The following is a 27,230-nucleotide window of genomic DNA, read 5'->3' on the forward strand; positions in this document are numbered from 1 at the left end:
GTTTTCAACTATAATCTCTTCAAATATTTTCTCAGTCCCTTTCTTTTTCTCTTCTTCTTCTGGAACCCCTATAATTCGAATGTTGGTGCGTTTAATGTTGTCCCAGAGGTCTCTGAGACTGTCCTCTGTTCTTTTCATTCTTTTTTCTTTATTTTGCTCTGCAGCAGTTATTTCCACTATTTTATCTTCCACCTCACTTATCCGTTCTTCTGCCTCAGTTATTCTGCTATTGATCCCATCTAGAGTATTTTTTATTTCATTTATTGTGTTTTTAATCGATGCTTGATTCATCTTTAGTTCTTCTAGGTCCTTGTTAACTGTTTCTTGCATTTTGTCTATTCTATTTCCAAGATTTTGGATCTGGGAAATAGAATCTTGGATCATCTTTACCATCATTATTCTGAATTCTTTTTCAGGTAGACTGCCTATTATCTCTTCATTTGTTAGGTCTGGTGGGTTTTTATCTTGCTCCTTCTCCTGCTGTGTGTTTTTCTGTCTTCTCATTTTGCTTATGTTACTGTGTTTGGGGTCTCCTTTTTGCAGGCTGCAGGTTCGTAGTTCCTGTTGTTTTTGGTGTCTGTCCCCAGTGGCTAAGGTTGGTTTAGTGGGTTGTGTAGGCTTCCTGGTGGAGGGGACTAGTGCCTGTATTCTGGTGGATGAGGCTGGATCTTGTCTTTCTGGTGGGCAGGTCCACGTCTGGTGGTGTGTTTTGGGGTGTCTGCGGACTTTTTATGATTTTAGGCCACCTCTCTGCTAATGGGTGGCGTTGTGTTCCTGTCTTGCTAGTTGTTTGGCATAGGGTGTCCAGCACTGTAGCTTGCTGGTCGTTGAGTGAAGCTGGGTGCTGCTGTTGAGATGGAGATCTCTGGAAGATTTTCGCCGTTTGATATTATGTGGAGCTGGGGGGTCTCTTGTGGACCAGTGTCCTGAAGTTGGCTCTCCCACCTCAGAGGCACAGCACTGACTCCTGGCTCCTCAATTTGGGATGATTTGTTGTCTATTCATGTATTCCACAGATGCAGGTTACATCAAGTTGATTGTGGAGCTTTAATCCACTGCTTCTGAGGCTGCTGGGAGAGGTTTCCCTTTCTCTTCTTTGTTCTCACAGCTCTTTAATGAATTTTTTAATTCAAGTCTTCTCTTTTTTTGTCAGTCTAAAGGTCTGTTAATTTGTTTGATCTTCTCAAAGAAACAACTTTTGTTTTCATTTATACTATTTATTGGTTTCTTTTTACTTGTATTTCATTTATCTGTGTTCTAGTGTTTATTATTTCATTTCTTTTGCTAGTTTTACTACACTCATTCTTTTCTAGTTCTGTAAGCTATAGAGTTAGGTTATTGGATTTGGAATCTTCTTTTTAATGTAATCATTTATGGCTATACATTTCCCTCTGGGAATTTCTTTTACTTCATCTCGTAAGTTTTGGTACCACGTGTTTTCATTTTCATTCATCTCAAATTATTTTCTAATATCTCCTGTGATTACAAATTGACTCACTGGGTTTTTTAGAGCATGCTGTCTAATTTATACACATATCTGAATTTTCCAGGTTTCCTTGTGTTATTGATTTCTAGTTTCATTGAATTGGGTCAGAGAAGGTACTTTGGATGAATTTAATCTTTTTAATTTTTTGAGATTTTTAAATGTGGCTCAATAATGTTCAGTCTATCCTGAATAATGTTCAATGTGAATGTGAAAAAAATGTGATTTCTACTGTTGCTGCATGGACCGTACTATATAAGTCAGTTAGGCCTAGATGGTTTTAGTGCTGTGCAAGTCTAATTCCTTATTGATCTTTTTGGTTCTTTTATCCATTATTGAAAGTAGGGGTACTGAATTCTCAAACTTATTATAGAACTGTCTACTTCTTTCACTTCTGTCAGTTTACTGCATGCTTTTGAGGTTATGTTTTTAGGTATGTGTAGGCTTATAATTGTTATGTCTTCTTGATGGTGTGATCCTTTTATCAAGATATCAAGTATTCTTTGTCTCTTGAATATGTTTCGACTTAAAGTCTATTTTGTGTTATATTAGTATAGCCACTCAAGCTCTCTTCTGGTTACCATTTTCCTGGAATATATTTTTCATCCTTTCATTTTCAACCTACTTGTGTCTTTGGACATCAAATGAGTCTCTTATAAACAACATGTAGTTGGAGAATGTATTCTTATCCATTCTACCACTCTCTACCTTTTGATAGGAGAGTTTAATCCATTTTCATGAAAAGTAATTACTGATAAGAAAGGACTTACTTCTGGCATTCTGCTATTTGTTTTCTATATTATCTTTTTATTCTTTAATTTCTCCATAACTCCCTTCTTTTGTGGTTAGTTGATTTTATTTAGTTTCCCTCTATTGGATTTCTGTTTTTTATTTGTTTGTTTTATTAGAGTTTTTCTTAGTGGTTCCTTGGAGATTAGATGTTGCAACTAACATCTTAATTTCACAAAAAATAAGTTTGAATTACAATCAATGTATTTTCAATAGTATTAAAAATTCTGTTCCTTTACAGATCTGCTCTTCCCTTTATGTTGTCATTTTCACAAATTAGACATTTATACATTGTGTACCCGTTAATATAGATTTACAATTATTGTTTTATCTATTTAATTTTAATTAGATAGAAAAACAAAATAGATACATAATAAAAATGCAATTATACTAATTTTTGTATTTATCTTTATAGCTACCTTTACTTTTGGTATTCCTTCATATGGCTGCAAGTTACTGTCTAGCGTCCTTTCATTCTGCCTGAAGGGACTACCTATAGGATTTCTGATAGAACAGGTCTGATAATGTGTGGAGCCCCTCAGTTTTTGTTTATCTAGGAATATATTAAATTCTCCTTTATTTTTGAAGAACACTTATGCAGGATTCAGAGTTTTTGCCTGACAAGTTGTTTTCTTCCAGCATTTTACATATGTCAATCCACTGCCTTCTGTCCTCCATAATTTCTGATGAGAAAATGACTTATAATTTTATTGAAAATCCCTTGTACATGATGAGTAGCTTCTCTCTTGCTGCTTTCAAGATACTTACTACCTTTGTCCCAGGCTTTCAACGGTTTTACTCTGATATGTCTTAGTGTGGATCTCTGAGTTTAACCTGCTTGGAGTTCACTGAATTTAGTGGAAGTACAGATTCATTTCTTCCATCAAACTTGGAGAGTTTTTAACCAATGTTTCTTTAAATATTCTTTCACGCCCTTTTTCTCTACCGTCACTCTTGGACTGCCATTATGCGTATGTTTGTATTCTTGATGGTGTCCCTTGGTCTACCAAGCTCTGTTCATTTTTCTTCATTATTTTGTCTTTCTGTTTCTCAGCCTGAATAATCTCAATTGAACTATATTCAAATTCAGTGATTCTCTCTTCTGCCTGCTCAAATCTGTTGATGAACATCTCTAATTTTTCATTTCAGTTATTGTACCTCTTAGCTCCAGAATGTCTTATTTGATTCTTTCTCATAATTTCTATTTCTTTATTGATATTCTATATTTGTTGAGACATTACTCTCCTGGTTTTGTTGGGGTTTTTGTCCATAGTTTACTTTATCTCTTTGAGGATACTTAAGACAGTTGACTTAAAGTCTTTGTTCAATAAGCCCAATGTCTAGGCTTCCTCAGAGCCAGTTTCCTTCATTTCTTTTTTCCCCTTGTTAATGCGGCAAATTTTCTTTTATTCTTTCCCTGCCTCATAATTTCTGTAAAAATGCAGAAATTTTGAGTATTTTAATGTGATATGGATATAAAATCACCCTCCCTCTACTGGGTTTATTTTTGCTGTTTGTGGTAGGTTTTTATTTGCTTAGTGATTCTTCTAAACACTTACTGTAATATCTGTATTCTTTTTCACTTGTGGCCATTGAAGTGTTTCATTAGCTTACTGGTGAACTTGAGTTTTGTTCAACTTACCTTAAATACCTGGGGCCCAAAAAAACAAAAAGGAAAAAAGGAAAAATATACACTCCCAATCTTAGCAGACTGGCTCTGAGTTGGAGTACTCTATTTAATGTTTATCCAGGCTGCTTACAACTCTGCCTCTACCTTCAATTCTTACCTGTGCAGATACTAAAGGCTAGCCAGAGGTAAAATATTAAGTTTTCTTGGTCCTTCCTGAGCATGTGTCCAACACTGTTTATATGTGTGCACTTTTTAATTCCGTAGTATATATGAGAGCATTGAAAAACCCTATTCCCCCATGTATCTCTTTTCCCAAACTCTTTATTCCCAGGCATTTTGATCTTTTCAATGCTTATTCTGACTAATCCACAGCCTCAGACATTGGTGGCAAATATATGACTTCAAATACTTTCAGCAAACACTGCCTGGAAGTGGTTCTAGCTCTGTGATTGCTCTTAGTCAGGAAAAAACAAAGACAGTCCTTTGTGCTGGTCCTTCAGGGAGTCATCAGACTTATCAAAACACTGAACCATAATTCTTTGAGAATAAGGTCCATACTGTTCCTTCTGGCACTAGCAATCTGCACCACAAGTCAGGCTATTTGCTTCAAGGCCACAACTGATCTGAGGGCTGGAGGATGGCAAGTGGGCAATTTAGCCACAGTCCTTCCTTCATGCAATGTAGTAACTCTTTCTTCCTTAACTTTTTCCCTTGTTGTTGTAAGTTTTGGACTAGATTCCACATTTCTGCAGAAGTTGATTCTCATCAAGTTTTGCCAACTTTACAGTTGTTTTTGTGGTAGGACAGAGCCCTGGAAATCCCTATTCTGCCATTTCCAGAGACATCCTAATTCTTATATTTTTAAAAATAAATTTTAATATCTAATATAAAAATTTTGCTTTCAATTTCCCTTTTATTTTGAAATAAACTCATCTACAGCAGATTAATCAACAAAATTGGAATATAAAAAATATAAAAGCAGAAAAGGTTCTTACCGTTCTTCCAAAGTCGTTTCAAACTGTCAAAATAAAAGATCTCAATAAAAAATCAAATTTTTAACATCTTAAAAACAATAGTACAGCAGGTTCATATTAGTTATCCATTTTATACATATTAGTGTACATATGTCAATCCCAATCTCCCAATTCATCATACCACCACCTCCCAACTAATAAGAACCTGCTGCATAAAAAAATAAATTAAATAAAATTCACAAAAAAAAGACAGTAGTAAGTTTAACTCACACCTAAACTCACTGACAAAATTACAAATACTCTACTTCACATTCCCCGTTATATTTTTGTCAAATTATACTCTATTGTTTCCACAACAGCTATATACTTACCTTAGCTAGTCCTTTTATTATTACTCCCACCTAATTGTTCTCATCTTTTATCTGTTTCTAAATTTTACCTTTACATCAAGGGTCACTTCAAATGCCATTTATTCCTAAAAGACATTCCACAGAATCGTAAGTACATGATATTTAATATATTACCAAAAAGTGGAAAACACATAATTACATGTAAGTTCACAAATATTTAGTTTTTCAGAGTAATATCCCTCTTCTGGACTATAAACTCCTTGGTAGGAGTCATGTTCTACAGATATATTCTAACACTACCTTGGGCTCCAAGGGGCACAAATTAACAAAAACGCAAGGAGTACACAGTCAGAATGTTGTGCGTTTCATAGACAATCTCCAATTCAAGAATTTAAATTGAAGATACATAATTACTTTCCCCCAATTCCCATATCATACTAAAATTTCTTGGAAAAAATATATGGGTATGTCAATAAAATCATTGGAACATATATTTGAGAAGAATTCCCAGAAACAGAGTAACCAGATGAGACTGATAGTGAAAACAGAGCAAAGAAAAGTATAACTCAGAAGAGACAAGTGGAGACCATTTCAGGGGAGGTAAAAGGCTTCTGTGTGGAACTCACGAGAAATTCCCAGTATGTGAGAATAACCAGGTGATAGGCAAAGCAAATAATTAAAGGGCTGCCTGTGATGAGATGGGCCAGTCCAGTCCTACTGCTTTCTATCCCAAGAATCCAGAATACATGGCTGAGAAGTTACCTTCTAGTCATTGCCATGAGAAGAATTCTCTAACCACATTGGAGATCTGCCTAAGATGGAGAGACTATCTAAGAAAAGAAGTTATGGTTCTAGAGAGAAACAAAACAGGGCCTACATAACTAGCAGAATCTTACATAGACCCAAACAGGTGAGTGAGGAAAAATAAAAGCAGATTTATCAATGAGGGAAAAGATTCTAAGGGGCTACAAACTCAAAAGTAAGTTTATTAAGGCAAAAGAAAGGCCCACAACTTTCTTGCCTAAGCATATTACCTCCTACTTACAAAGAGCCTGAGTAAAATTTTTAAACACTGCATAAAACCCTCGATGTAAGCAGACCGTGACAGCCTCTAAAAAGCAAACAAATAATAACTGCAACAAAAACCAACAAGAACTTATGCTAGCAATGAGTAATCAGTCTGGTCCATTATTTATAGATACAAGGACAAAAAAGAGTATCCAAATATTTGAGGAAAGATTATAGTATGAAAAATAAGAAAATTTATACTGAATATGCTAATAAATTCCAGGCATATATATCTTTTCTTTACAATACTAAAAAAGAGAAAAATGAAATTTAGCATGAGTGTTATTATCCAAATATAAAATAGGCTAAAATAAGTAATAATTTTATTACCCATATACATGAGTTTAGTTTATTATAAAATTTCCATTTCAAATTAAAATGGAGATGGACAATCAATGAATAATATTAGGATAATTCAAATAATTAAGAATAAAGTATCATATATGCCTCATACAATAAAAAAATAAATTTCAGATGGTTAAAGAAACTTAATGTAAAAAAAAGGATTAGAAGTAATTAAAAATCTGAATAATCTTAATGTGAGGAAGAATTTTTAAAACATTACAAAAATCCCAGAATTTGTCAGATAACAGATTGGTCTACATACTAATGTCTCTATGAAAAAGCTACCATAAGTAAGTTAAAAGTATAGTACAGGCAGAATAACAATTTACAACTAATACAAAAGATAAGAGATATCTATCAATATTTCTATAAATATGTAAGAAATAATACAAGAAAAAAATTGGGAAAACTACATGAACAACAATTAACAGAAAATTAATGCAAATGGGAAGAAAGGATAAGATGTTCTACTTATATGTGACACGATCTATCCATATATTTATCTATATCTATAGACACAGTTATATACTCACAGATATACATTAAATGAATACTATATATACAAATATGTTACAAAACCAGTATTTTAGCATGAGATTTTTGTCAATTTGCCCATTTTCCCCATTACCTCCTACTCAGTTCTCTCTTCTAAACAGATTTTGGTATTTGCTATACTGCCGGAATTTTCTTGGGCCAATAGTATAAGAGACTCAATGGAATCTTAAAAAAAATCCCTGGAGAGGGTTTCCCTGGTGGTGCAGTGGTTGAGAATCTGCCTGCCAATGCAGGAGACACAGGTTCGAGCTCTGGTCTGGGAAGATCCCACATGCTGGAGCAACTAAGCCCATGCGCCACAACTACTGAGCCTGCGCGTCTGCAGCCTGTGCTCCTCCACAAGAGAGGCTGCGATAGTGAGAGGCCCGCACACCGCGATGAAGAGTGGCACCCGTTTGCCGCAACTAGAGAAAGCCCTCGCACAGAAATGAAGACCCAACATAGCCAGAAATAAATTAATTCATTCATTAAAAAAAAAAAAAGAATGGGCAACCTCCATTTAAAAAAAAAAAAAAAAAACCCTGGAGAGACTAAAGTCACCTGCATAAGAAAAAACCGATGAATGCAATTGATTGAAATCTCAATGGGTGTTTGCATGTAACATAACAAGCTTATTCTAAAACTTATATGTACCAAGAATAGTCAAAGTTTAAAAAAGGAAAAAAAGAGGGAACTACTGTATCAAGTATCAAAACATATTATAAAGCATGTAAATTAGTAAAATGAGGTATTATCATAGAAAGATAAAATTAACCAGTGGAACAAAGAAGCCAGAAATAAATATACTCATATATAAAACCTTGATATATGATTGATGTGATATAGCTGATTTCTAAGAAATGACTGGATTTTGCAATAAAATTGATGTTGATAAAAATAATTTTCCATATTTTTACAAATGAAAATACCTACCTATTCCATTCTCTCACACACAAAATAAATTCACATTGTTAAACAATTAAATCTCAAGTAAAAAACTTCAAAATTTTAAAATAAAGGAAAAATTTTGTATGAAATAGTGAAAAGATTTCTTAAACAAGTTCCAAAACACTTAAAATAAAGGGAAAATGATAAATTTAAGTACATTAAAATTAAGAACTTGTTTTTAATAAAAGATAACATAAAAAGACAAGTCAAATGAGAGATTATATTTAAAACCTACACAACAAACTAAAGATAATCATTTATTCCTACAAGTCAACAAGAAATTACAAATAAAGCAGAAAGAAAATGGCAAATGATAAACAGGCAGAGAAGAGAATGAACATTTGATGAGTATATTAATAGATGCTAAACTAATTAATAATTGGGAAAAATGACATCATTTGATTATGGAAACTCAAGAGTCCTACATAAAGCAGATACCTGTAATCAGGCTAATTTATGTGATACTAGTTCTAAGAAGCCATTTGAAGCTGAAGTATCACAGGAAAGGAAACTGGTTAAGAGATATTTTAATGTACTGTGACATAACTGTCCCAAATTTTAAAGTGAATAATGCTTAATTGAGTAATGTTTAATTAATATTCTGTTTGATCCTCTTTATAGCACATTTTCTATGATATAGAAAATGATGTACTTTATAATGATAAAAACATGCTACCTAAATTTTTAGAAACAGAGTTATATTTGGTACAAAGAAATGTATTAAGATGAAAAAATTACCCTCGCAACATTTATTTTTAAAGATTTTTTTAATATAGTCCATTTTCTGAAGACTTTATTGAATTTGTTACAATATTGCTTCTGTTTTATGTTTTGTTTTTTTGGCCACGAAGCATGTGGGATCTTAGCTCCCTGAGCAGGGATCGAACCCACACCCCCTGCACTGGAAGGTAGTCTTAACCACTGGATCACCAGGGAAGTCCTGACCCTCACAACAATTTTTAGAGGTAAGTGATAAAGCAATAAAGAAAAATTATTTTTATCGGTTTTTGATCTGATGGTAGAAGGCAAAATTTCAGGTACCTAGTAATCAAATTATCAGCATACTTAAATGGTTCACATAGGGAAGGCCTACAATACCAGAGGAAAATTTGAGTTTTCCATGTATAGCTTCCTATCTGAAATATTTAGATAAGTCTTAGAAATCTCTCAAAGTCACTTTAAATTATTGTTAATAAAATTTGTTATTATTAAGCTTAGAATATTACTTATTACCATAAATACTTGAGATATTTAGAAATATTGATTATGACTTATAATCAATTTTATCCAACTAACCACAAAATCCTATGCATTTCCTATTTCTGTCTCTTTCAAAGAGCAAAGAAAAACAAAAGGGGGGGATTAAAAATGTCACATTGGACATACTTTAAATATGTATGATATTAAGAGTCATCAAATTATGGGTGAAATAAAATACTTTATTTACTTATAGCTCTAAACCACATTGCCCACAAACTCCTGCTTGATACATGTAACATTCTAACTGACCCTGATTTTTTAACTCCATATTTATATTGGAAATTATTACCAAATATTTTGAATATTTAAATGCTATTTAAGTTCTTGAGACAAAGAAAGTATTCATAAAACTTTCTAAATATTTTCTACTCAAAAAAATTAACTTCATGTTGGGAATCTCCCTTTTACTGTAAAATATTTGTAGATGTGAGTACTAACACTGAATACTATCTCCCACAACTGTGACCTACTTTCATCTGAAAAGACTACTCATACCTTTAAACTCACAGTCAATAGGGGGTTTCCTATAACTACCTTATTCAAAAGTCCAAATCATCTTGAAAGCATAGACAATATTTATCAAACAACATGCCAAATTTTTTTTAAACTTAAGAACAAGTACATCCTTCCCATGCATTTAAAAGCATGTGCAAAACCTGACACAATTTTTAAAAAATCATTCCTGAATCCACTCATTCAGAAGTATTTAATGCCTATAATATGCCAGGTTTTAGTAGGTACTATGGTTAGTGGTGAATTATAAATAGATTTTAACTTTCTAGATCTTACAATCACATAGGACAGAGATATGAAGAAACAAATAAAATACACTGTGCTAATTTGGTCGGTAAGATGTCATATGAGATTCAAGGGAAGACAGCTATCCAAAGCTTTGGAGGGCAAAGGTAGTTTGTGGGAAGAAATGAGGGTTAAACAGAGATGAGAGAAGATGCATGGGTTAAGGTCCAGGGTTAAGAGAGTTAATCAAAGTTAAAATAGAGTATATGAAGGGACATGAAGCTTAAGAGTAAATATTATTTTATAAAGGACTTTTATATCATGCCAAGGAATATGAAATAAGCACGTGACATAAGACATTCAGAGGAGGGTATTAGGCAGATTACTGGCAACAATACATTTAAAAAAGAGAAGGCATGTGGCCTATTTTATGGAAGAAGGAAGGGAGGAGGAAATGACTAAAGCAGAGGTACCAGTGAAGGGCTCTTACAGTAACACTGGCAAAAATGAGAATGGCCTGAATGAAGACCCTACAGTATAGATGGGAAGAACTGTCTGCATTTGAGACACATTCTAGAGGTGGAATCAAAACAAATTAGTAGGAGACTGGTTCAATGTGGCGGAGTACAAGAACGTGCGCTCACTCCCTCTTGCAAGAGCACTGGAATCACAACTAACTGCTGAACAATCATTGACAGGAAGATACTGGAACTCACCAAAAAAAGATATTCCATATTCAAAGACAAAGGAGAAGCCACAATGAGATGGTAGAGGGGCACAATGACAATAAAATCAAATCCCATAACCATTGGGTGGGTATCTCACAAACTGGAGAACAATTATACCACAAAATTCCACCCACTGGAGTGAAGGTTCTGAGCCCCATATTAGGCTTCCCAACCTGGGGGTCCGGCAACGAGAGGAGGAATTTCCAGAGAATTAGACATTGAAGGCTAGCGGGATTTGACTGCAAGACTTTGAAAGGACTGGGGGAAACAGAGACTCCACTCTTGGAGTACACACACAAAGTAGTGTGTGCATCAGGACCCAGGGGGAAGGAGCAGTGACCCCATAGGAGACTGAACCAGACCCACCTGCTAGTGTTGGAGGGTCTCCTGCAGAAACGGGGGCATCTGTGGCTCACCGCAGGGACAAGGACACTGGCAGCAGAAGTTCTGGAAGTACTCTTTAGCATGAGCCCTCCCAGAGTCCACCACTAGCCCCACCAAAAGAGCCTGGTAGGCTCCAGTGCTGGGTTGCCTCAGGCCAAACAACCAGCAGGGAGGGAACTCAGCCCCGCCCATCAGAGGACAAGCAGATTAAAGTTTTACTGAGCTCTGCCTACCAGAGCAACACTCAGCTCTACCCACCACCAGTCCCTCCCATCAGGAAGCTTGCACTAGCCTCTTAGATAGCCTCATCCACCAGAGGGCAGACAGCAGAAGCAAGAAGAACTACAATCCTGCAGCCTGTGTAACAAAAACCACATTCAAAGAAAGATAGACAAAATGAAAAGGCAGAGGACTATGTACCAGATGAAGGAACAAGATAAAACCTGAACTAAATGAAGTGGAGATAGGCAGCCTTCCAGAAAAAGAATTCAGAAAAATGATAGTGAAAATGATCCAGGGTCTCAGAAAAAGAATGGAGGCAAAGATCGAGAAGATGCAAGAAATGTTTAACAAAGACCTAGAAGAATTACAGAACAAACACCTGAACGAATTAAAGAACAAACAAACAGAGATGAACAATACAGTAACTAAAATGAAAAATACACTAGAAGGAATCAATAGCGGAATAACTGTGGCAGAGGAACAGGTAAGTAACCTGGAAGACAAAATGGTGGAATTCACTGTCACGGAACAGAATAAAAAAAAAGAATGAAAAGAAATGGGGCTTCCCTGCTGGCACAGTGGTTGAGAGTCCGCCTGCCAGTGCAGGGGATGCGGGTTTGTGCCCCGGTCCGGGAAGATGCCATGGAGCGGCTGGGCCTGTAAGCCATGGCTGCTGAACCTGCACGTCCGGAGCCTGTGCTCCACAACGGGAGAGGCCACAATGGTGAGAGGCTCGCATACCGCCCCCCCCCAAAAAAAAAAAGAAATGAAGACAGCCTAAGAGACCGCTGGGACAACAGTAAACACACCAACATTCGCATTATAGGGGTCCCAGAGGAGAAGAGAGAGAGAAAGGACCCAAAAAAACATTTGAAGAGACTATAGTTGAAAATTTCCCTAACATGGGAAAGGAAATAGCGACCCAAGTCCAGGAGCACAGAGAGTCCCAGGCAGGATAAACCCAAGGAGAGACATGCCAAGACACATACTAATCAAATTGACAAAAATTAAAGACAAAGAAAAATTATTAAAAGCAGCAAGGGAAAAATGACAAATAACATACAAGGGAACTCCCATAAGGTTAACCGCTGATTTCTCAGCAGAAACTCTATAAGCCAGAAGGGAGTGGCATGATATATTTAAAGTGATGAAAGGGAAGAACCTACAACCAAGGTTACTCTACCCAGCAAGGATCTCATTCAGATTTGACAGAGAAATCAAAAGCTTTACAGACAAGCAAAAGCTAAGAGAATTCAGCACCACCAAACCAGCTCTACAGCAAATGCTGAAGGATCTTCTATAAGTGGGAAAAACAAGAGAAGAAAAGGACCTACAAAAACAAACCCCAAACAATTAAGAAATTGGCAATAGGAACATACATATTGATAATTACCTTAAATGGGAACGGATTAAATGCTCCAACCAAAAGACACATGCTTGCTGAATGGATACAAAAACAAGATCCATATACATGCTGTTGACAAGAGACCCACTTCAAACCTAGGGACACATACAGACTGCAAAAGAGGGGATGGAAAAAGATATTCCAGGCAAATGGACATCAAAAGAAAGCTGGAGTAGCAATACTCGTATCAGATAAAATAGACGTTAAAATAAAGAATGGCACAGGAGACAAGGAAGGACACTGCATATTGATCAAGGGATCAATCCAAGAAGAAGATATAACAATTATAAATATATACGCACCTAACATAGGAGCACCTCAATACATAAGGCAAATGCTAATAGCTTTAGAAGAGGAAACTGACAGTAACACAGTAACAGTGGGGGACTTTAACACCTCACTTACACCAATGGACAATTCATCCAGACTTAAAATTAATAAGGAAACATAAGCTTTAAATGACGCAATACAGCAGATAGATTTAATTGATATTTATAGGAAATGCCATCTGAAAACAGCAGATTACATTTCTTCTCAAGTGCACATGGACCATTCTCCAGGACAGATCTCATCTTAGGTCACAAATCAAGCCTTGGTAAATTGAAGAAAACTGAAATCATATCAAGTATCTTTTCCAACAACAATGCTATGAGATTAGAAATAAATTACAAGGGAAAAGAAATGTAAAAAGCACAAACACATGGAGGCTAAACAATACATTGGTAAATAACCAAGAGATCACTGAAGAAATCAAAAAGGAAACTGAAAAATACCTAGAGACAAATGACAATGAAAACACAGCGACCCAAAACCTATGGGATGCAGCAAAAGCAGTTCTAAGAGTGAAGTTTAAAGCAATACAATCATACCTCAAGAATAAAAAAAAAATCTCAAATAAACAATCTAACCTTACATTTAAAAGAACTAGAGAAAGAAAAACAAACAAAACTCAAAGTTAGTAGAAGGAAAGAGATCATAAAAATCAGAGCAAAAATAAATGAAACAGTAACAAAGAAAACAGTAGCAAAGATAAATAAAGCTAAAAGCTGGTTCTTTGGGAAGATAAACAAAATTGATAAACCTTTAGATAGACTCATCAAGAAAAAGAGGGAGAGGAATCAAATCAATAAAATTAGAAATGAAAAGGGAGAAGTTCCAACAGACACTGCAGAAATACACAGCATCATAAGAGACTACTACAAGCAACTCTGTGCCAATAAAATGGACAACCTGGAAGAAATGGACAAATTCTTAGAAAGGCATAACCTTTCTAAGACTGAACTAGGAAGAATTAGAAAATATGAACAGAACAATCACAAGTAATGAAATTGAAACTGTAATTAAAAATCTTCCAACAAACAAAAGTCCAGGAACAGATGGCTTCACAGGTGAATTCTATCAAACATTTAGAGAAGAGTTAACACCCATCCTTCTCAAACTCTTTCAAAAAATTGCAAAGGAAGGAACACTCCCAAACTCATTCTACGAGCCCAACAACACTCTGATACCAAAACCAGACAAAGATACTACAAAAAAAGAAAATTGCAGACCAGTATCATTGATGAATATAGAGGCAAAAATCCTCAACAAAATACTAGCAAACAGAATCCAACAATACATTAAAAGGATCACAGACCATGATCAAGTGGGATTTATCCAAGGGATGCAAGGATTTTTCAATATACACAAATCAATCAATGTTATACACCATATTAACAAACTGAAGAATAAAAACCATAAGATCATCTCAATAGATGCAGAAATAGCTTCAGACAAAATTCAACACCCATTTATGATAAAAACTCTCGAGAAAGTGGGCATAGAGGGAACCTACCTCAACATAATAAAGGCCATATATGACAAACCCAGAGCCAATATCATTCTCAATGGTGAAAAACTGAAAGCATTTCCTCTAAGATCAGGCACAATACAAGGATGTCCACTCTCGCCACTATTATTCAACACAGCTTTGGAAGTCCGAGCCATGGCATTCAGAGAAGAAAAAGAAATTAAAGGAATACAAATTGGAAAAGAAAAAGTAAAACTGTCACTGTTTGCAGATGACATGATACTATACACAGAAAATCCTAAAGATGCCACCCAAAAACTACTAAAGCTAATCAATGAATTTGGTAAAGTTGCAGGATACAAAATTAGTGCACAGGAATCTCTTGCATTCTTATACACTAACAATGAAAGATCAGAAAGTGAAATTAAGGAAACAATCCTATCTACCATCGCAACAAAAAGTATAAAATACCTAGGAATAAACCTACCTAAGTAGGTAAAAGACCTGTACTCAGAAAACTATAAAACACTGATGAAAGAAATCAAAGACGACACAAACAAGTGGAGAGATATACAATGTTCTTGGATTGGAGAATCAATCTTCTGAAAATGACTAGACTACCCAAAGCAATCTACAGATTTAAAGCAATCCCTATCAAATTACCAATGGTATTCTCACAGAATTAGAACAAAAAATATTACAATTTGTATGAAAACACAGAAGACTGCAAATAGCCAAAGCAATCTTGAGAAAGAAAAATGGAGCTGGAGGAATCATGCTCCCCAACTTCAGACTATACTACAAAGCTACGGTAATCAAGACACTATGGTACTGGCACAAAAACAGAAATATAGATCAATGGAACAGGATAGAAAGCTCAGAGATAAACCCACGCATCTATGGTCACTTAATCTATGACAAAGGAGGCAAGAATATCCAATGGGGAAAAGAAAACCTCTTCAATAAGTGGTGCTTGGAAAACTGGACAGCTACATTTAAAAGAATGAAATTAGAAAACTCCCTAACACCATACAGAAAAATAAACTCAAAATGGAGTAGAGACCTAAATGTAAGACTGGACACTATAAAACTCTTAGTGGAAAACATAGGAAGAACACTCTTTGACATAAATGACAGCAAGATCTTTCTTGATCCACCTCCTGGAGTAATGGAAATAAAAACAAAAATAAACAAATGGGACCTAATGAAACTTAAAAGCTTTTGCACTGCAAAGGAAACCATAAACAAGACGAAAAGACAACCCTAAGAATGGGAGAAAATATTAGCAAATGAATCAACGCACAAAGGATTAACCTCCAAAATATATAAATAGCTCATGCAGCTCAGTATTTTTTTTTCAAAAGCATATAATATTTACTCTTATAGATCAACAGGTTACATGTTCTTTTCTGTTTTTCTTTACAAACCTTAAAAATGTTAACACCATTCTAAGCTCATTGGCATTACAAATACAGGCTTTGGGCTGAAGTTGGCCCATGGGCTGTAATTGGTTGATTCTTACTACAAAACTTTCTCCATGCAGCTCAGTATTAAGCAAAATACAACCAATCAAAAAATGGGCAGAAGACATAAATAGACATTACTCCAAAGAAGATATTCAGGTGGCCAAGAGGCACATGAAAAGCTGCTCAACAGCACTAATTATTAGAGAAATGCAAATTCAAACTACAGTGAGGTATCACCTCACACCAGTTAGAATGGGCATCATCAGAAAATCTACAAACAACAAATGCTGGAGAGGGTGTGGAGAAAAGGGAACCCTCTTGTACTGTTGGTGGGAATGCAAACTGATACAGCCACTATGGAGAACAGTATGAAGATTACTTAAAAAACTAAAAATAGAACTACCATATGACCCAGCAATCCCACTACTGGGCATATACCCAGCAAAAACCATAATTCAAAAAGACACATGCACCCCAATGTTCACTGCAGTACTATTTACAATAGCCAGGTCATGGAAGCAACCTAAATGCCCATCAACAGACAAATGGATAAAGAAGATGTGGTATATATATACAGTCGAATATTACTTACCCATAGAAAGGAACAAAATTGGGTCCTTTGTAGAGATGTGGATGGACCTAGAGTCTGTCATACAGAGTAAGTCAGAAAGAGAAAAACAAACATCATATATTCACGCATATATGCGGAATCTAGAAAAATGCTACAGATGAACCAGTTTTCAAAGTAGAAACAGAGACAGAGATGTAGAGAACAAACGTATGGACACCAAGGAGGGGAGAGAGAGGCGGGTGGTGGTGGTGGTGTGATGAATTGGGAGATTGGGATTGACATATATACACTAATATGTATAAAATAGATAATAGATAATAATAAGAGCCTACTGTATAAAAAATAAAATTATATATAAAAAATCAAAAAATTAGTAATTGTATATAAAGGAAAAGTGAACAGTCATTATAATTAATCAACTTTCTGGCTTAGGTTACTGGGTGAATAATGTTCCTTTAATTGTACCTGGGAACACAGAAGAAAGAAATAACTACTTTCATATGTTTTGAATTTGAGGTGCTTCAAAGATATATATAAATAAATGTTCAGTAGGCATTGGGTATATGGGTCTTATAAAAAAAGTGAAATCTGAGCTGGGAATCTCAAATTGGTATAAGCATACAGTACATAAATAACATGCATCCAAATGGTATTATCCAAAGGGAGAGTAAAATGAGAAGAGGACATGTCTGGGAGCACCAGTATTTTCAATATGGTCAGAGGAAAAATGATCTGCCATAAAGACTGGAAGGAATATCTACCAAAGTAGGAATAAAGCCTGTTAGAGTCAAGTTAGCAAAAGACATTAAAAAAATATAGAAATGGGATTTTTCCAGAAGGAAAAAGTGGTCAACAGTTTCATTTTCAACACTACACAGAATAAAATTTTCCATTTTACTCACTTTAATGTGTTGTATACGCACATGTGCCTGTACATTTCAGTGTCGTATTCAACAATGCATAAGTTACTGCTACATAATAAGCCACTCTTAAACTTAGTGGCTATAAATATTCCCCGTTTCATTTGCTCATAATTTTGTGAGTCACCATGTAAGATGGGCTCAGCTGTGTGGTATTTTTGGTCACTAATGTGACCTCAAACTAATGCAGTCATCTGGCAGCTTGACTAGGATAGAATAGTTCAAAACAACTTCACTCACAAGTTTGATGGTTTGTGCTTTCTGTGGGTTGGGTCTGTCCCTCTACTTGGTCATTCATCCTCAGAGAGGCTAGATTAGGCTTCTTTACATGGGGAACTTACAGCAGTAAGAAAGTGAAAGCAGAAGCTTCAAGGCTTCTTGACACTTTGCTTAGCAGTTATATGACATTTCTTCTGACGTATTTGTTGTTCAAAACAAGTCACAAATCCAGTCTATGTTTAAAGGTTGAGAGAATAGACTGTTAATGGAAGAAGGTATAAAGGAGGAGGGTAGTCATTTTTAATCCACCATTATCTTACCTTTGACTCCAAGGATATACATGTCTCCTATATGTAAAATGTATCAAAGATTTAAATATAAGTGCTAAAACCATAAAACTCAAAGAAGAAAACATAAAGGTAAATCTTCATGACCTGGAATTTGGTAATGAATTCTTAGATAAGACAACAAAAGCATGAGCAACAAAAGAAAAAAAAGATAAACTGAACTTCGTCAAAATTAAAAACTTTTGTACATTAGGGAACATGATCAAGAAAGTGAAAGACAACCTACATAACTGGAGAAAATGTTTGCAAATCATATATTTGACTAGGGTCTAGTAATCCAAAATATATAAAGAACTCTCACAACTCAAGAACAAAAATATTTGAGCTATGAAGAACAGTTTGGTGGTTCTCAATAAGTTAAACATACAACTACCATATGACAAAGTAATTCTACCCTTAGGTATATACCCAGAAGAATTGAAAACAGGTGCTCAAATAAATCCTTTTATATGAAGGTTCATTTCAGCCATATTTACAATAGACAAAAGCTAGAAACAACCCAAATGTCCATTAACAGATGAACAGTTAAACAAATTGTCATATATACATAGAGTGGAATACTATTAAGCCATAAAAAAGGAAGTACTGATACATGGTGCAATGCAGATGAACCTGAAAATGTTATGCTAAGCAAGAGAAGCCAGACACAAAAGATCACATATTATATGATTTCCTTTATACAAAAACTCCAGAAAAGGTAAATCCATAGAAATAGAAAGCAGATTGTGGTTGCCAGGCCAGAGTAGAGAGTTAAATGAGAATTAAGTCTTTAATGTGTGTGAGGCTTTATTTTGCAGTGGTGAAAATGTCCTGGAACTAGATAGAAGTGGTGACAGCACAACTTTGCGAATGTACTAAATGCTGCCAAGTTGTTCACTTTAAAACAGTTAATTTTATGTTACGTGAATTTCATCTCAAATAAGCCTAAAGAAATTAAAATAAAGTATGAACTACAGTTAGTAATAATGAACAAATATTGGTTCATTAATTACAACAAATGTACCATACTACAAATGTACTGCACTAATGTAAGATATTATGCAATGTAAGTATATATGAAATCTCTGTATCATCATCCCAATTTTTCTAGATGTCTCAATCTGTTCTAAAATAAAGTTCATTTTAAAAAACCAATGTTATTTAGGAGAATATAAAAAATTACCTAACTAAAAGAAATTATGTTAAAGAAAAAAGAAAAAAGAATATGGCCACAGCTTTTAAGTTGTGGGGTTAAACCCAATGAGATTAATATGAAACCCTGAAGTTCTTAGAATTGAAACATTTTGGACTAAAAAACAAGAGAGTTCAAAATACAAAAAAGCTTCTGAGCTTCCATCTTATTATGGCAGTGTTATGGACTGAGCTGTCTGCCCCAAAAATTCATATATTGAAGCCTTAATCTCCAATGTGACTGTATTAGCAGATAAAGTTAAATGATGTCACAAGTGTGGGGTCCTAATACAATAACACCTGTGTTCTTATAAGAAGGGGAAGAGACACCAGCTCTCTCTCAACATATGGGCACAGAGGAAAGGCCATGTAGGGACACAGTGAGAAGGAGGCTGCTTACAAACCAGGAAGAGATTCCCCAATAGAAACCAACCCTGACAGCAAGCACCTTGACCTTGGACTTCCAGCCTCTAGAAGAACTGTGAGAAAATAAATTTCGGTTGTTTAAGCCACCAGGTCTATGGTATTTTGTTATGGCAGCATGATCAGACTAATACAGGAAAAAGCCTGCGATAGCTATTCAGGTCTATTATGAAAATCAAAGAGCAAAGAGCTCAGAGAGTAGATTAAAGAGACAAGGAGAACAACAAATTCAGAAACTATTCCCAGAAAGCAGAACTGAGTCCTAAATCAAGAAACATTCCTTGGTCCCAGGTGTGGTAGACCTAACATCATGTGCTCTGATAAATTTCAAAATTTTATGCATTAGTGAAAGCTATGTGCCTTTCATTCCTCCCCTTATGGAAATGAGAATGTTTTTTTGTGATGATTCTGTACCTGCTTCACCATTATATGCTAAGTATGCAGGAACAGTATTTAACTTCTCATTTTAATTCACATATTTCTGGGTCAAAAAGAAGCTGCACCTAAGAAATATTGCCTGCGTCAGATCTTTTGCAGTATGTGTGACCACGGACGTCTGCATGATACCATTATGGAATAAAACTTTTTGGGAGCTGGTGATTATAGTTTGCATTTGGATGGATGGTTCATCATGTTGCCAATAGACTAGCTAATAAATTGCTACATAAATAGTTCCCAAAGAATCATGTCCCCTGGCATCCACATTTTATCTAATACTCTACTGGATTAACAGGGGGACTGATTATAGGCTTGGCTTTGGCCAGTAGGACTTCAGCAAACATAACACAAGCAAAGCTCTACTAAGCACTTACCCATTGAGATTTGTCCTCTTAAAATACTCTCCCAACCACCAGGCATGTGCGTGAGGCCATCATTATCACTATTTCCAGTTGACTTAGCAGATATGTGCAGCCACATGATTGGCCCCAGGCAAGAACCAACAAAATTATCCAGCTGAGCCCAAAACAAATTGCTCAACGGTAACCAAATAAATGCTTGTTCTAGCCACAAAGTTTTAGAGTGTGTGTGTTTGTGTGTGTGTGTGTGCATGTGCACACACTTGTAGCAATAGATAACAGAAAAAACAGTGGTTATTTTTCTGAAGATATTTTCATTAGAATAATGAGGGCCAAATACAGATTGCAATGAATAAATGCTAACTGGGAGGTGAGGGATCAGAGATACTAAATTTAGGCAACTCTTTTCAGATGTTTCATGGAATGAGAAGAGAAAGTGAAAAGGGGATATATTTAAAGGGATGTATGGGATGAAAAAACTTCTTGAAAACAGGAGAAATGTCAATATTTTAAACGTTGACAGGAGTGAGTTAATAAAAAAGGAGATTTGGAACACAGGATGGTTGGAGCAACGCCTGATGGAACAAGATCCTTGCAAAGGCACAAGATGGAACACAGGTGAAGGGAGAGCCATTGTGGCGGGAGTGGAATCTTCCATGGAAGGACAAAGGGAATTATGTTTGTGGAATTCAAGGACGTGCATAGGTGAGATAACAGGGGTTTGAGGCATTTCTGTTATTTTATCTCCTGTTTTCTTTGGGAAGTAAGAGATGACTGAGTAGTGAGGTGGAGGATTTGGAAACCTGAACAAAAGAGAGGACTAGAGTAGCCACCAAAGAATACTAGGGAAAGTTCTGATTGACAAATAGAATAATTTCAGAGCACTATGAAAGGTCCCATTGAGGTTGGAAACCATGAATGCATAATATCTCAGATTTGGATTATTGTGTAATGTTCTCCATCACTATTCAGCCGCCTGGCTGTAGGAGTGAAGATGGCTGACCATCAGAGAGAGCTCATTAGATTTGGCACTTTGTCAGACTAAAAGGATGGCAGGATAAAGAAGTAAAGGACCAAATATACCAATTGGTGAGTGTTTTAAGAGATGAGTTGGTTAGGCAGGGAAGTAAAAGAAAATGGGTATGATAGAATGGGAAATGGTGGATGTGTCAAGTTTGAAGTTTCAAATGAAATAGAATTAACAGAATGAGAGAACTCAAAGTATTTGGTCAAGAGGGTCAGATGATCAAACACTAGGTTTCGGAGTTAAAAACGGATACAAAATGGTGTAAGCAAAGCAACGTTTTCCAAGTGTAAGCATTTGAACATTCATGTTATTGGGTCCTCATAGCTGACATTCCTTCAGACATAGAGATGACTCAGTACAGTGGTGAACACAGTGGTCATAGGTCTCAGACACACCTGGTCTGGATGCTAGCTCTGGGAGAAAGGAGAAATCAACCTTTGCAATCATTTTCCTCATCCATAATTGGGGATAATGGCACTTTCTACCTCACAAGGTTTCCATAGAGATTCAATAAAATCATGCATATTAAAGTGTTTAATACAGCCCATGATATACAGTAAGCACTTAATAAACATTAGCTTTATTATTATTGTTATTAATGATACAGTTATTATTTTTGTACAATATATTCTTTATATTTTAAAGAATCATTTCTAAATACCTTCTCTCTAAGCCATTCTTTTAAATCATAGTAGCATCTTAATGATTTGTATTGATTAAATGAAGAAGAAATTTTCAATTTAGTAGAGATCATTCCAAATTAAATAAAACTATCTCTATTCTTAGGCAGTCTGGGAGAATCAGGTGGAAGAAAAATAAAACAAAAACTCTTATTTGTATAGGAAGTTATCCAGGTGATTATTTCCATCATTTTTCCATGTCTTCTCATTCTTTGCAAAAACAAGTATAGATAAAATGTTCACAGTAACTCTACTCTGAAAAATTTTCTTTTCAAGATTCAGAATTGCAGTTAAACGTCTATGAGTGGATGGACAAACTTAACAGCAGCTGGCTCATTTACATAATATATTTACACAAAAAGGCTGGTTTTTCAGTTTTCCTGAAGATAAGCTATAAAATATCTTAGCTTATTTTGTGAATTACTTTTATCTAAGGTAATATTTTAGCTGGCGCATTATCTATAGTGTTTAACAGTTCATTAACTGCTCAGAATCCCAATCAGGACTGGGTAATGAACATGGGCTTTGATAAAAGAGGGAGTGTGTTCAAATCCCAGTTCTGTCGTGACCTTGAACAAGATTCTCAACTACTTTAAATTATTATTTCCCCATCTATCAGTTAGACATAACATTAACAATTCAACAACAGTTTTGAGTTATTACAATGGTTTATAATAGCTATTATAGTACAGTTACTATAATTGTTTATTAAAATACCTATGAATCTATTTTCATCATTTTTAACAACATGCATAATTGTTAATTAAAACACATGTGACATGTACAGCATATCATATTAATTAATATTAATTCTCTTCTATCTATTTAATATACTCTTCAAGGCCCAGGCCACTATTAGACCTGTGACCTGCAAAGCATTCTGTGAAGGGGTATTCTGGTTTGGGGAAATAAAAAAGCAACAGAGATAAATATAATACTAATACAGAATGATATAAATAATATTGTAGAAATAACAATACACATAGCTAATATATGCTAGCACTTTATCTAACACAATATTATTATCACGATTCCCATCTAAGTTCACAGAATATGTGGCTCTAAGGGCTGTGATCTTAAAGACGGCACTCTAATGACTCTGGAAGGAAACTACACCCTAGATCAAGCATGATGAGGGCCCATCAGAACACTCTCAGAGCCAGATCCAGTAACAGTGGTGAAGGAAGGGAAATAGCACAAATCTCTGACAAACTTATCTTCCTGTCTGGGCAGTGTAGTTGTGCATTAATTGCTTAGAAACATAATATTAGTAAAATGTATGAGAAGGTTTTTTAATCATTCCTAAATCATCCTTTGAAAATAACTGAAAGTTTCAGTGATTTCAAGATTGAACTCCCTTCAGACTAATAAAGGCAAACTTTATCAGTTTAAAAAGACAAAGGAAGAATCATTATATTCTCTTTTAACAGACCTGTTGAGTATTTCTTTAGAACAAAATAACTCATTAAAGAGGGCATTCTATCCTTTTATACACCAATGTACTCAGCTAATCATCTAATCAGTTTAGTGTCCCTAAAAAGGATGTAAATACTATTTAATTTACTAGTCAAGTTGGCTATGGAAATTACTACTTAGCATGATTGCCTGTGGATAAAGAACAAACACGTAGGGGAAAAAAATCTATTTAATAAGGTCATTTCACCCTTCTGAAATGACACTATCAAAAACATGTCTAGATTAGTAAATTATGTAACTGAGCCAAGATTCTATAAAGTAGTCCAAGAATCATTAAAAAAATAATAATTCCCCAGGTTCTTTAAGTAACAGATACTTATAGGCCCTACAGAACTTACAAAAATGTTAGCATGTTAATTATCACTTACCTGTTTCAGATGCTCCTGTATTTTAGACTCCACATCTTCAATGTGTGAAATTATTTTGTTGACACATGGTGCTGGGATGTTTACTAAAGCACAGCTTTTACGTCGGCATGGGTGGCTAAAGTAAATGCCTTCATTCACCCCTATAGATAAAGCAGACAGAGGACATCAGTTCACAGTCATATACAGAATAGTAAACCCCGATGTTCAGAATGTACAAAAAGTATTCTGCTTTACTAGTACTAACACTCAACCTTTCTTTAATCAACAGATTGATAAATGTCAGAGAATTATAGAATTAACCTTCAAATAATCTGAAAGCTAAAATAAAATGATCATTTATAACTTAAACTGTAACAAATAAAAATAAATCTAAGAAGAATAAAACTTCAAGAAAGTTAAAAAGCTAAAGTGTTCCATAGTATCATGAAAAAATAAAGAAAAAAGGTAGAAACCAGTTAATCCGTTTTTCTAAATAGATCCTGAATCACTTAAAAAATGACTTTGACATGTATTTTAAATTCTCCCCTTAAAGAGACCCCACATGTTCCAATGTAAATAATATCTAACCACTCAGGCATTGAAGAAGTTCTTCCTTAAATCCAGCATGGTTTCTCTTGCTGAAAAAAAAATAAAAGCGGGTCCCTATCATCCTCATAATAACCTCATTTTCTACTTTCCATCTCTAAAAATTGAAGTTTCATGCGAAGAGTGACTGATGTTCTCACTATGGCATTCAAGTTGTACTCATCATAAAGTCCACTCAGTCTGATGTGCCTCAGTGATTCTAATCCTGGCATGTTCCGAATCAACTGAAGGTTGCAGAAGCACAGCAAAGTTGTCCGTGAAGACTCCACCAAACTGCTTACTTGCAGTCTTTTTGTCTCTAAGGACTCTACTGGTCTGGATTACAGCTGCAATCACTGATCTTAAATGTAAGCCACAGAATAGGCTCGGTGCCTCAATGAGAACAGTCTGATGTCCTCATTGCAGTTAACCTTGAGGAACACAGAAGTAATGCTGTTGCCTCCAGTCTGTGCCTTTTGTTTCAATGTCAACACATAGAGATGGTAAATATTTTAGATAGTTTCATTTAAACTGCAATCTTTTAAATATCTTTAAATGATATCTCATAATATTCTCCTCCAAAAATGCAATCTCTGTCAAAATGGCATGTGTTTAATTTATAAGTGTTTACTCTATCCCATATATATTCATATCCCATATATAAAATAATAGCCCATATAGAAATATATATATATATATATATAAACATTTTTGAGCACTAAAATATGTGCCAAACATGGAACTGTGCTAAGTAATTTTTTTTTTTTTGCTGTATGCGGGCCTCCCACCGCTGTGGCCTCTCCGGTTGCGGAGCACAGGCTCCGGACGCGCAGGCTCAGTGGCCATGGCTCACAGGCCCAGCCGCTCCGCGGCACATGGGATCCTCCTGGACCAGGACACGAACCCGCGTCCCCTGCATCGGCAGGCGGACTCTCAACCACTGCGCCACCAGGGAGGCCCTGTGCTAAGTATTTTTGATGTCGCATATTATTTAATCCTCACAACAATCTTATGAAATGGGATTATTCTCTTGATTTCAAATGTGAGGAAATCAAAGCTTAGAGAAGTTATATAAAGTTGCCCTATTCCACAGAGCTGGGATGTGAGAGAGCTGGGACTTGAACTATATCTCTCTGGCTTTAGAGTGTAAGCAATACCATGAAGGTTGTTTTTATATTTTTTAAAATGTGGCAGAATAAAGAGAAGCAGTTCTTAAAATATATTTCAGGGTACCTCTCAAAAATTTCACATATCACTTGTTTTTGAAATTCAAATGTTCCTTCAAGATATCAATGCTGATATTCTAATGTATTTTACTATGCTTTGACCACAGTGAACACATATACTCAGTATGACTATTTTTGTGTGTTATATTCCATTTTACCTCTTTAGTTCATACACAGATATATATATATATATATATATATATTTTTTTTTTTCATCTCTGTAACAGTCTAAGGACCAAAAAACAAGCTGGTAGAAAGTACATATTGATCTCTTATCCAAACGTCCTGATAGGGCATGTTACCCTTCCCCAAGAAATAAGGTTTTAATATAGCACACTTAGCAACCAGGCAGTTGCCCTCATACTCAAAAGCATTGTTTTGCTTCATTAAATGTGGAGAAAGCAAGGATAGCAATGACTCATTTAACATTTTTCTACGTGTGCCATTCTCAACCTACTAGGTGAGTATTAATTAATTTCCATAACACTCCATGGTTTAGGATTAACATTTTACATATGGTTAAGTGGGGAAAATGAAATACTGTGAAGTTAAATTTTGCACTGAAAGTCTATAGAACTCATGGCATCACAAGCAGCACAAGAAAGAACAAGAATTCAGGAGTTCTTATTACTGCTTTATTCTAATACATGCACAGTGTAAGTTAAAACTTTCCTTTCCACTTCTTTTTAATTTTGCCCACATTATAGATACACTTAGGTCACTAAACTAGGTGTCCATGGTCACCCATTTTTCAACTTGACTGATAAGTAACTGTGCTTTTTTAAGCTAAAACTACTCAGTTGCTAACCTCAGATTTCTCACTGAATAAATGAACTAGTTGGCAGGGTGTTATATAAGATCATTTTCACCTAAAATGCTATGATACAATGAAGCCACAGTTTTAGTTAAAAATAAATGGATAGAGCTCCTCCTCATGAAGCCTGTGAACAAAGGATCAGGGTGAGTATTTCAAGAATTAAGCTCAGGCAGGACACTCACTCGCTCTAAAAAATCTGCCCAACTCCAATTTCCTTGCTCAGAATCAATGCATAAGAGCAAGATCCTCCTGGACCTAGGCCAGAGATGAGGTTTGTTGAGACTGCAACATGAAACTTTCGTTTGAGAAAAAATACGGACAGCCTGATTGTGTGGGCAAATGGCAGTTTATGTTCATTAACTGTCAACTCTTCTTGCTCAATGAATTTGATCCTTACATAATTTACTCACACAGGCCCAATAATTTAAGATTTTATCACTACCATCCTTCCTTCTCTTCTGATTTTAATATGTAATTCCTTTACATCCATCATCCCAGTTACTGTATCATTC

General features: G+C 35.3%; 1 protein-coding gene across 1 annotated transcript in view; it reads right to left on the bottom strand.

Moving 5' to 3' along the window:
* Positions 1-27,230, bottom strand: part of CCDC178 (coiled-coil domain containing 178) — a gene marked incomplete at both ends in the record, with an annotated part of 393,288 nt that overhangs the window by 359,689 nt on the left and 6,369 nt on the right. The window contains 2 exons of the mRNA XM_081252141.1: positions 4,898-4,920; positions 24,112-24,251. Coding sequence (XP_081108267.1) covers positions 4,898-4,920; positions 24,112-24,251 — 163 coding nt within the window. The remainder of the gene's footprint in view (positions 1-4,897; positions 4,921-24,111; positions 24,252-27,230) is intronic.

This window comes from Mesoplodon bidens (assembly GCF_964165515.1).
Source record: "Mesoplodon bidens genome assembly, chromosome: 13".
Taxonomy (NCBI): domain Eukaryota; kingdom Metazoa; phylum Chordata; class Mammalia; order Artiodactyla; family Ziphiidae; genus Mesoplodon; species Mesoplodon bidens.